The 12163-nt window shown below is 48.1% G+C and overlaps 1 protein-coding gene across 1 annotated transcript in view; it reads left to right on the forward strand.

Moving 5' to 3' along the window:
• The first annotated feature begins 11 nt into the window (after nt 1–11).
• The window catches only part of LOC117880087 (tolloid-like protein 2), a 49931-nt gene continuing 37779 nt past the window's right edge, over nt 12–12163 (forward strand). Inside the window, exon 1 of the mRNA XM_034775806.1 lies at nt 12–191. Within this exon, the coding sequence (XP_034631697.1) occupies nt 50–191 (142 nt within the window). The 5' untranslated portion in view covers nt 12–49. The remainder of the gene's footprint in view (nt 192–12163) is intronic.

A 12163-nucleotide genomic window follows, 5' to 3' on the forward strand; every position in this document is an offset into this window, starting at 1 on the left:
GCCGCTGCAGCCGCCCCTAGCCCGCCCCGGGCTTCACTCTGCAGCCGCTATGGGCTGGGCTGCCCCTCTCGGGACCCTGCTGCTGCTACTTCTGCGGGTGCCGGCTGCCCGCGGAGCGCCCGGCTCCTGGGGGCTGGCGGAGGAGGAGAGCCTGGAGCAGCAGCCGGGGTACCGCGACCCCTGCAAAGCCGGTAGGTGTGAGTGGGGGGGACTCCCGGGCCAAGTTTGCCGGCGCCTGGCTGGGCAGATCCGCCTCCCCACTGCTGCTGCAAGAACTTCCCTGCCTAGCGCTTCCTGCGCCCGTGTCCTGGCCCGGGCTGGAGCTAGCAGCTGCCCCGGGGGGCTTGTCCCGTTCCAGGTGCGGCAAACAGCTGCACAGCGCTGGAGGCTGCGAAGGAGCCAAACTCCGGCTGCGCTCCCCGAGCAGAACGCGTTAGTGTAACGGGGGGTTGAGAAGCCTGTCGAGGCTCTGGGCAGTGCATCGCTCCAGGCTGAGCTGGGGAAGGTGACAGCAGGGACTGGGACCACCCCAGGCAGGGCTGGTAGGGAATAAAGCGGGGATCTTGCTTCCGGATTGAAGCAGCATCTCCCGGCTCCGAGATTACCCCAATTTGGATGAAAAGTTCCTCGTTTATCTTGTAGCTGAGTGTTTGGGGGGGGGGGGGGGTAGAAGCAACCAGCTAGGACTGAAGCTTACTGCAGGTCCTAAATCCAGGAGAGCCCATGTTCGCCTCCCCTCATCCTGGGCTGCACACTCCTTCATTCCCGTTAATTAAAGGAGACGGGTGCGTCCAGTAAGCCAGCAAGTGATGGACGGGGATAGGACCCGGGGCATTTTGAACATCTACGGCTTGGCGTTCTGTAGGCTGCTCACTTGGGTTTGCATCTACAAGTATTCTGGAAGCACTGAAGCATCTGGACGCTGCCGGGGAGTTGTACAGCTCTTATGTGCATTTGTTACATACACCGATTGCAAGAACTCTGCTGATGGGTTTTATGACTAGCTCGCCTGCTTCATTTGTAATTGTGATCAAAATAGGAAATTCAGGTTGATGGGCCGATTCCTTTTAAAATATATATATATATATATATATATATATATATATTTTTTTTGCCAAGTGTGGTATTCTCTTCTGTTCGCTAGGCCAGGCAGTTAGAGATTTGATCTGACTGAGGTGTTTAGCGATGGAATTTAAATTAATTATGGGCTTTCTTGGGTCTGAAATTCCATTCTGGAATCCAATGGTAATGAAGAAATGTTTTCTGAGCTTACTTCTGTCTGTTTCTAACAACAGAACGTGTGTATAAATATACTCGCCTGACCTGATTTCACACCTCCCGCAGAGACAAGTAGCAATGTTAAGGCAACGCCAAAATAATTTCAGTGCACGTTGGCCCGGCTGCCCCTTGTAAACTTCAGAATTGGGGTATGGAAGTTGTCGTGTCTCTGCTTTTTAATATACTTCTGTGTTTTGTGAGCCAGGATTCCCGTCAGGATGCCGACCCTCAACCTTGTTTGGAAGGACTATCTTTCCTATCAGCCTTCGACTACCAGGTGTCTGAGGCATTTGAAGCGAGTGCCCTCTCTTGGCTGGTGGAACAGGGAAGAGGTTTTCTCTTCTCTTCCCCCCTCCACCCCACACTCCATGCACTAGTCTTTGGGATGGGGCAGTTCACTATCTGCCCCACTGACTCCAGGCTTCTGTGTGAACGGCGGGTGGGGTAGGTCTTGTCACACCTCTCCAGTAGCCATGGTTTGTGGGCGATCCTTTCCCTGTGTGTGATGTCTCTCTGCTCAGAGCTTCCCCCAGCAGCAGCAGCAGCAGAGTGAAACCAATGTAATTCTTGTTAGTTTCACTGCTTCCTTCCCTGCACATGCTGCCTCTGCCCAGGTCTGTGCTGCTGCTGGTGCAGGCTCCAGTGTGGTTTTTTTTAGTTTTACTGAGGAGTATTGTCAAGACTTGTCCATGTGTCCATTTCTCCATCTATAAATTGGCAGCAGTACTTATCTACCAGATGCGTAACTATCTGTAAAGTGATTAGACTGTGCAAAATATTTTGTAAAGGTTAACAATTGTGGGTCCTCTCTGGAAACAGAGGTTTCAAACCATGGGAGTCACCTCACCTTCAACAGGAGGTGCAGGTGCTCAGCATTTCAGAAAATCGGGCCACTTTCAGATGGTGCCTAAATATATATGTCCAGGCTCAAGTCTGTTGGTGTTGAATCGGGCTTATCCACCTGTAGATAAGAGTGCTGTAGTAGAAATGTTATTTAATTAAATCAGTCAGGGCTGTGGGCTTATACCCAGCTGAATTCCATGTATGCTTCTCTGTAGACAAATAAATGGCGGGGGGCAGCTCTGAGTGTAGGAGAGAAGCTATTAGGGAAAGGGTGGGAATTCCTTCCCAAAACTTAATGTTTCAGGGATCAAAGCATCTGGCTGCCTGAAATGCCAGGATATAACCACTGTTATTGCTACTATAAGCACTTGCATTTTGGACTATTACAGTTAATATTTCAGCACTTATCTATCGCACAGGAGAACACAACAATGTCTTAACAAGAAAGAGAATCCACTGGCTGTCTTGAACAGTCATCTTGCTTGGTTAGAATTGTCAGTGTAATTTACAGAACTGGCTGTGCTTCACAATTCTCATCAGGATCTACACGGGGTCACTAAGGTTTTTAAAGAGAATGTAGCAAATGTTCTCTGCTAGATCTCTGTGCAGTTATGGATGGGAAATGTATAACCTGGAGATCTGCCTTAAACCAATGGTGTTTGTCCTAACTGACTCGGTTAAACTGCTGAAACCTGGGCACAGATCAGAGTGAGGTTATCCATTTAAACAGTTTTGGGAGAGATTGTGGATACTTTGCAAACAGAATAGGCACCCACTTCTGAAATGCTTGGCCTTAAACCATAAGGACTTGTCCGCTCACAAACTGGAATCAAAATAACAAAATAGGCTGTAATTCACCTCTAGTTATTCCGGCACACGTCTGTGTGCACAGTTATTTTGGCTTGTGTGTCCTATTTTGATTTTAACTTTTATGTCCGTAAAGAAAAAAAAATCTACATGTGTGACGGAGACTCAGGTGTTTACAGGATCGATATTCTTCTAATGGCACAGTACCTGATGTGGTAAGTATGTACCTTTCCTTCCAGCAGGGGGCCTGGGAGACTGGTCCTACCAACAGAGATACTGCAGGTGGGGAGAAGCATTGAGTCATCTAGCCCAGTGTGTTACCTTTGCATCTGCATCCTTGTCACTCGGGGCCACGTGGCAGATGCATTGTGCCCCTCTGCCCATACAGATCTATCTCAGGTCCCACTTCCTCCCACTCCTTTAACTGATGGCAGGTACAGCGATGTTTCTGTCACCATTTTTGCTGCCTGCCCCCGGGTGACAGCTTATCTCCCTGCCTGGTGGCAGATGCACTTTGCCCCACAGGCGTACCAGATTTGTCTCATTCCCCTCCAGCTGTAGCAGGTGTGTCTCATTCCCTGCCCTGGAACTGGAGGCAGGTGTAAGCGTTAACAGACTGCCGGCTGAATGAGGAGTGCTGTACCTTTGTCCCAGTGCCTCGCTCCCATGTGGAATGAGAGGAAATTGCACCTGCCCAATGTTATATGATCAAACAGGGACTTCAGAAGTCCAGTTGCCTGTGTGTACTCTGAGCTCTTATCCATATGTGTCCAATGTAGGGTAGGGGACATGCCGTATACATGTGCTGACCGAGGCTGAAAGGGGACAGGCTAGGGGCATAAATATGAGCTAATTATTGCCCTGCAAGTAGTAATTAATTTTCTTTCTTTGGGACTCTGTCGTCTGATGGAATTGTAGCGCTTGCTTTCACTCTGTTAGTAATAGCGACGTGGCGATGTGTCATGTCGTTACAGCGTGGACTTGGGTGCCAGGACTCCTGGGTTCTGATGCTGAGTGACCTTAAGTGGGTCCCTAAGCCTCTCTGCCCCTCATCTCCCTGGTCTGTAGAATGGGAATGCTGCTGTGCCAGGAAGATGTGACTGGAAACTTGGGGAGGGCAGGGTTTGTGGCATAGAGTGGAGGAGAGAGAGTTGGGACAGCAGTTGCACAGGTGGGGCTAAGGAGATAGATGGAGTAAGTGGTGGTGGTGTAGGCTAGGATCCAACAAGGGAGGAGGAGAGCTGTGCTGGAGCAGCGCAGTGCATGAGTGGATGAATCTGCAGTGCAGGAAATTGTGAGCCTTCTGGAATCTTGGAGCTGGCACATACATGTCTGCAGGGCCCTGTTCTCCATGGAGCAATGAGACTAAACTCTGTGTAAATGTTAGCTTGCCTTCTTCCTCCCTCCCGCCCTCCACCTCCAATCACAGGGTTCCCTGGCTCATGGTAGAAAATACTCACTGATGTAACTGTTGGGCTTGGCTCCCGCATTGTTGAAATGGCCCAGTTCCAAACCCTCCCCTGCTCCCCCCTCCCCCACTATGTGCCAGGGCAGTTCAGAGCTCGTTGCTTGCTTCAGCACTCATCCCTCCCCAGGCCTCAGTTGCACTCCTCCAGGCAACCCCGCTCGCCAGCCTGTGCTTCTGGCTCCTGCCAGGGGCAAGCTAGACTCCAGCTCTCACTCACAGCTGCCTGGAGCAGAGCAGGGAGCTAGCGCTGGGACCCACCGAACCCCCCGCCCCCCCTTGTGGGGGTAAAGATGGAGAGTGCAAGGCCGTGGCGGGCAAGTCCCAGCAGGGCAAGGAGACAAGACAATAGCCAGTGCTGCAGCAAAAGGCTGCGTTCTGTCGCATTTTGGGGAAATGTCTGCTTCTGAGGCCACAGGGCCTGAACGGAGGTGAGTGGAACAGTTCACACCTCTGTTTGTTTCAGGCTCCCTGGAGACTCAGGCAGGCATCACTGCAATGGCTCCTCTTGGCTCACGTTCTCAAGGTTGTTCCTGCAGCCAGGCAGCCTAGAAACTTTCTCTGGAAGGGGGGAGAAGGTAGCCTGCTTGTTTCCTGGCACGGAATAGTGGGTATTCCCATGGAGTCATGAGCTGAGTGGGGCCCAAGCAGGATTGTTCCCTCCAGTCTCTTCTTCAGTACTTCGTTCTGTCCCATTTTAAATGCCCCAAGTAATCGGGTTAAACCCCTTCCCCATAGAGATGGTGCCACATCTTAATTGATTTTACCCTGAGGGGAGTTTCCCTTTGTTTGATTCCGTCGCCTGGCTCTGCCTCCATCGAGGAGCTGTGCTGTTTGTTCCAAAGGAAATGGGTTTTGATTGGACCAAGCTACAGCCCTCTGACAGTCATGTGCAGAACAGCGCCCATTCCACAGTGACTTGCTAACGCCCTGGAAGCGGTAATGAAATGAAATAAAGGGGTGGGATGTCTGGGTAACTCAAAGTCACAGCCCAGGGCCCAAGTGCAGCAAACATAGCACAGGAAGTCTGGCGCCCTGGCAAGGAATGTACAACATGCTCAGAAGCTAGCCTGGGTCACAGCCCCACCCAGCCTGCTCCACTCATTGCAGTTTTAACAATGGAATTTTTGACATGTGGGATTGGGAAGCACCTTGTTTAATTTGTGGAAATTAGAAGATTTGCAGAAACATTGCGCGGGTTCTAAATTCCTTCACGCAGGTTGATTTGATTGAAGGATTTGACACAGTAAGAACCCTGTGGAATTAGCAATCAACCAATGCTACTGGGGTTACAGTAGCTGCACGCCTATGAAGTTTATACACTCAACCAGATCTCAAGAAGTTTATAACCTCCACAGAGACCTCAATGAGCTTGCAAAAGGTTTAAGGATTCATGGCAAATAACTCCAAAATTAACCACCCAGCCTCTTTTAGTAAGTCTTATGCCCTAAATCCACCTGTTCCTCATTCCTCTCCCACCCCAAACACACGCACCAAATTCTGAAGTCCAGATACAGTCCAGTGTACTAAGTCTTCTATAGGACAAATGCATCAACCATGTTACAGGTAGGTGCTCTTAGACTGAGCTGGTTTTGACCTGCTGTTCCCAGAGAAGTTAGACTCTCCACAAAGTGAAAAACCTCACGCACGTATCTCTAGAGACCTTTGCTCAATTCATTTTAAGCCTGCCCACAAAAGTTCTCCATGCCACGAGATCCCAAATGCTCAATTTCAAACAAGAAGTAGGTAGTTCAGGAATATTTTTTAAACCATAGACATTAGATGGGGAGTGTCCAATAGAGCTTACAGAGAAAACTGCCTTAAAACCCTTTCCATGACTCCAGCTCCGCTGCATTGCATCTCCAACTGCAAACAGCGAGATCACTACTGTGTGTGTACACACTGTCTCCAGCAGCCTTTATCCACCTGTCCTCATTCACCATGACCATCTCTTAGCTGCAGGTCAATGAATAGTCAGTTCATTCCCAGACCACCGTGGGGAGACAGCCAACCAGGCCCTCCTGCAACCTGCCAGGGGAAACAGCAGGGAAGGGGTTAGTCTGTTGCATTTAGCAACTCGAGAGCTTCCCACCCCAACACTGTGGCTTTTTCTGCCTTGCTTGCAGCAATATCTGCATCAGTGCTAGGCTCTGCAGCCTGTATGCGTCTTAGGGTCTCCCCTTGCGATAAAAGTGTGCTTCCCTGATGGGGACAAGGTCTTGGGGCAAGCAGGGACAAAGCAAGGCTGCTCCATTGGTGAAGGCCAGAGGACTAGGAGTCCCGAGACCTGGCTTCTACTCCTTGCTCACTGGTTGACCTCTCATTTTCCACCTCTGCCCTGTCTGCGAAGCAGAGATGATGCTAACCTGCGTCATGAGGCCAGGTCAGATGTCTCAAAGCTATCTGGAGCTCCCCGCTTCAGTAAGATGCACCCTATGGCCACCATGGCATCCTTATCTGGTGAGCATCTGACACACACTGGGCCATGCGCCCCCGAGAGGCTGATCTGGAGCTGAGGGTACTCCGCACCACACAAGGTAATGCCCAGAGTCCTCAGTCCGCAGGTTGAAATGAGTGGAACATAATTATTTGGCTATTTTAGACTTCACTTCCTGTCCTAAACTACTGTGCGGTGCTGCTGTACACTGTTAAATAGCTGTCATGTTCTACCCCAGAAGTGGCCGCATTTCATTGATGGCTGAAATGATCTGTGTAAGTTCTGGGAGCCTAGGAACTGCAGCATGATTTTTTTTTTAAAAGGTGAGTTAATTAACCATACTGAGGGCTTTTCTCTTGATTGGCTCCTGACTACATCATAAGTGAAATAGGAGCTATTTAACAGGAAGTTCATTAGAAGAAAATCTATAAGTGCAACAAGAATAAAATTGTGTCAAGGGTCTAGGAACCAGGAAAGAAATTAAATTAGGTCACACCAACCTTCTGGCCATGTGTTTAAGAATGGGCCAGGGTTAATCTCACGATCCACAGGTTTCCTACAGGCATCGCAAGCCCCACTACTCAGACTTAATGCTTGAATTGGAATGCAGGCTTAATCTGCATGGACTGGCCGTGTGTGTGTGTGTGTGTGTCTAGATCTAAAAGTATCTCCCTCTATTGCCAGAGCTAAGGGACTCAGGCTGTTAGCTTGCAGGCAGTAGCAGACTCAGAAATGTCTCTACCTGGCCTAATCACTAGAGGGGGACAAAGAGCCATGTGGTCAGTGTGGGTGGCATCCAAGTCTGCATTTGGGTTTATGAATCAAGGACCTTGCTGTGGGCTTGAATGTCTAAATGTGGGATCAGCACAGGTCATTGGAGATGTCAGTGTTGCAAATTCACAAGTCAGCCCCCCCTTGCAGAATATCCCTCCCCCAAGTGGTTTAAAAATTGATTAATTTTTTTAAAGGATTACCTATTGTACTTTGGGCCTTCTGTGCTGTTAGAGAGCACTGAGATCAGGTTTCAACCTTTTCTCTAACCATGAAGTCTGGAAACTTTTTTTTTTTTTTAATGGAAGCAGAGATTCTCCTGTGATCACTTGACTCCAGCAGCTGGGGCTTTAAGAAAAACTGCAAATAGCACCAGAGTTGGCAGTGCTGATGTTTGGACAATTGTCCCACTGCCTGTGTGTAAATCTTTCCTTCTGACCTCTCTCTCCCTTTCTCTCTCCGTGGCAGGTCCATGCTCCCTCTCCCCCAGGCCTATAATCTGGCCCTGGTGTCTTTTTTTCCCCCATCATTAATGCCCATGTTCTCACTTACCCAAGCTGTAGACTTATTTCATGCCATGGCTTTATTTGCTGTGTCTCATTTAGCTCTTTGGAGCAGGGTACCAGCTGTAATGAATTGCTCCCTTACTAATCTCCCCTTTCCTCTCCGCAACCCAGCTGGAGAAGATCTGGCCACCCGAGAAGCAGGGACCCAGATGAGTATCTAGCCAGAAGAGGGTGCTGTGATTCATTATGCCATTCTCCACTGGAGAGTCTGTTCGATTTCTTCCTGGGGGTGCTGTATGATTTCTTATGCGGAGTCCTCCTGCACAGCTTAGTACAGGGTTTCCCTGCAGGTAAGTAGGTTCCTATATCCTTTCCCTGTGGGGACACCAAATAATCTTTCTGCCTTGGATCCTGAGGGTTGCAGGGGTCAGTCTGCAGCCTAGCTGCCTTTGGCTAGGGCTGAAATCTGCCCTCACTGCCCTGTGATGCTGATTAGAGATTGGCTTGATCCCACTGACCAGGATTTTGGGCTTTTGTCATCTTTTCTATCTGAGCCTCCGACTGAGTTAAGGTTACAGAAATGTTTAGCTTCCCTGGCAGAAGAGAGGATACCTTGTTCAGCATTTTAATCCACTCCAACATTTGCACGGCTGAAAGATCCCCTGGTAGGGAGTGGCTGACTGGGAGGTTGATTGGTTATTGATTTAGAAATCCTGATGACTTGTTGTTTTTTACTTGGGCATGTTTACTATAAGCAAGCTCGGCACTCCTAGAGTTGTTTAATGGTCTAAAAACAGCCTCTTCCTGTTTAACTGATATAAATTGCCTTTTATTACTGAGATCTGCAGCAGCTCAACATCACGTTAAGACTCTGCCCCAGAAGTTGTTTTGAATCCTCATAAACTTTGGCCCCCAGGAAAATGCACCTTGTCAAAGTTACTGAATTCAGAATATATAACAAAATGGGAAATGAACTGTTTGCTGAGAAAACTCTAGAAGAAATGTGAGAGCAAGGAGCAGGACTGCTGAATGTTCTATTTTACTCTATTCCAGTCAAAATCTGCATTGGAATAAGATGTACCGGTGACCCACCAGCTCAGATTTCTCAGCTGCCAATTGATTTTTTTTTTTTTTTTAATGCAGTGCTGGGAAGAATTCAGAATTACTTTTGCAGAATTCACACATCTTAGAATCGTCTTCCTCAGTTCTCCCCCAGGCCTGGATCTTTCTGCCCTGTCCTGTCTTTTCTCATTCTCCACCCCCAGATTTTTCATGCCAGTCCCAGTCTTCCTCCTCCCCTTTGCCCCGCTAGCTTTCAATCTCCCTACACAGCCAGTCGTCTTCCCTCTAGGCTCCTTGTCCCAATCTACTACCCTCCAGTACCCTTCCCCATAAATCTAGTTCTTGTCCCTTCTGCATTAGTTAGCCAGCTTCCTTCTCACTGCCTAGGTGCCAGCAGGGGAGGCCGTGAGAGTAGTGGCAAGTCTCCTGTCTCTTGGTTCTGGTGACTAGCATCCCACAGCAGCTAGGAGTAACAATTGCAAGGGAAGTCCTGATCAGCCCCAGGCTCCTGGAGCATGTTCGGGGCAGATAGAACCTTTGGATAAATAATTCTAACAAGCCTCTACTGAGCATGTGCAAACACAGGCACCTACTTTCTCATTTCCCCAGGGGTGCTTGAGCCCTGCTCTGGCCCTGGCCCTGCCCCTACTCCATCCCTTCCCCCAAGGCCCTGCCCTATTCTGCCCAGCACCCACTGGCGGGCCACACCAATCAGCTCCTCCCACTCCCCCCACAGTGCCTCCCACCCTCACTCCGCTCCCTCCCCTCCAGTGCCTCCTGCCTGCTGCTGAACAGCTGATCCATGGTGAGCGGGAGGTGCTGGGAGGGAGGAGGAGGAGCTGATCAGTGGGGCTCACTGGGGAGCAGTGGGAGGAGCTGATTGGTGGGGCCTCCTGGTGGGTGCTGAGCACCCACTATTTTTTTTCCGTGGGTGCTCCAGCCATGCGTGTAAACTAATTTTGTGAAAATTTGTAACTTGGGCAAATTTTCAGAGGGATGGCAAAAGGCACATCCTTGGCACCAGGGTGATTTCCCCCATGAAATTCCAAGCCCTTGCTCCAAACCATGGGGTCACTGATTTCTCAGCCAAATGTGTGTAAGACTTTTTAAAAACATGTTTTTTCTTTAAGCTCAGTCTCAGAAACAGCTGAAGTGTTTTATCTGAAATGTTCAAAAAAACAAAACAAACCGAAAACAGCCTGAGTCAGAAAATTTCAGCCCAAATGGTTAACGTTTGGCAATGTTATAAGCAACTAAAACCATTGGGAGTACATAGTAGAGTCTCTGTAACTTGAAGTCTTTAAATCATGATTTGAGGACTTCAGTAACTCATCCAGAGGTTAGGGGTCTATTACAGCAGTGGGTGGGTGAGGTTCTGTGGCCTTCATTGTGCAGGAGGTCAGACTAAATGATCATGAAGGTCCCTTCTGGCCTCAAAGTTTTGAGTCTGTGATCCACCAGTCCAGTGCTCTATTATTGTATTGATTGCTAGATGCAACTGTAATGCAGTGCTCTTCATTCTCATTGAGGGATGTAATTAGGGCGGATGCAAGCATTCCCACCAAGCGATGATGTAGTAGTGCTCAAGTAAAGGTGGTGCTAAGGGTAAATAAATTCTTAAGCTTGGATAGGTTGACATTTCTCAGAAATCTGAAAAATCCACACCCCTAGCAACGGACCTATGCCAACCTAGGCCCAGGTGTAGACACAGCAAGGTCATTGGAAGCATCATTGACCTAGCCGCTGTCGCTTGGGGAGGTGGTTCATACAGTGACAGAAATACCCTTCCCATCACTGTAGTCTGTGTCTACATGGTTATGCCATTAGCTATGCCCCTATCATCCCAGGAGAGTTGACGTGGCCTTAATTAGAGCTGGTTGAAAAATTTTGGAACAGTTTCCATCAGAAAATGTGGTTTGGTTGAAATGTTTCACGGGAACGTGTCTATTTCAACAATTTGACAAACATGTCAAAACAAATCATTTTGCCATGTTTCATTTTGATAATGTCAATGTTTCGTTTTGACTCGGAGGATAATATTTTAATAGGTTTATATGTTTGTACCTTATCAAAATGTTTCAAAGTTTCTGAATCAAAATATGTTGGGATTCCCATTCTGTGAAAAACTTGAATGTTTCAACTTTTCGTTCCAAATTTCCATGTCAACCTTTCCCGCTGGGTGGAAATTCTGTTTTCTGATCAGTTGTAATTCTTCCCTTGTTTTTTGTGTCTTACAGGCAGCAGTTCAACCCCCAAATTTAGAGGGTTTTTTTAAAAAGCTGCTTTTTATTTAAATGTTACCTTGGAGCTTGTAACCCCAAAACCGCAGCACTGTGCTAGTGCAGGGAAATCAGACTGACATGGCTTGTTTATGAGCCAAGTAAAACTGACCCGTTTCATTGGGCTTGTCTTCACTGCATTGTTAGCTTGGGCTCAAGTTTTGCCACCCAACTCCTGTCCACACGTGCAAATCTCTAGCTCAGGTTAAGTGGTACTGTAAACTTGAGCTAGATGGCCTGTCCGGGAGGTGTTACTGCTGACACTCCAGCTAAGTAACGCAGTGTGGGAGCAACAACTTGATTTCCAACTCAGCTGCTAATCCAGTCTCTGCTCATCCAATTGCTCTGTGTAGCTCCAGTGTTATTTCGCAGTGTGGCTGCTCTCAAGTGAGCTGGGCAATAACTCGAATGTACGAACTCAAGCTAAATGGTGCAGTGAAGACAATCCCATTGTCCAAGCAGAGTGAAATCCGCAAAGGAAGCAAACATACATCAGTGGTGGAAAAATACATTGGATTTTAAAAATTCAGTTAGCTTTTAATATTGAAGTAGTTTTTGTGGTGCAGATGAGTACATTTTGCTTTTAACGGGACTTCGTTATTTATTGAAAAAAGAAAAATACAATGTGTAATTCCAATACAAAAGCAAAATGCCAAGATCTCTCTTTTAATAAGTGGGTCATATTTTTATATCTATAGCCAGGTTCACCAGGAAG

Source organism: Trachemys scripta, chromosome 7 (assembly GCF_013100865.1).
Source record: "Trachemys scripta elegans isolate TJP31775 chromosome 7, CAS_Tse_1.0, whole genome shotgun sequence".
In the NCBI taxonomy this organism is placed as follows: domain Eukaryota; kingdom Metazoa; phylum Chordata; order Testudines; family Emydidae; genus Trachemys; species Trachemys scripta.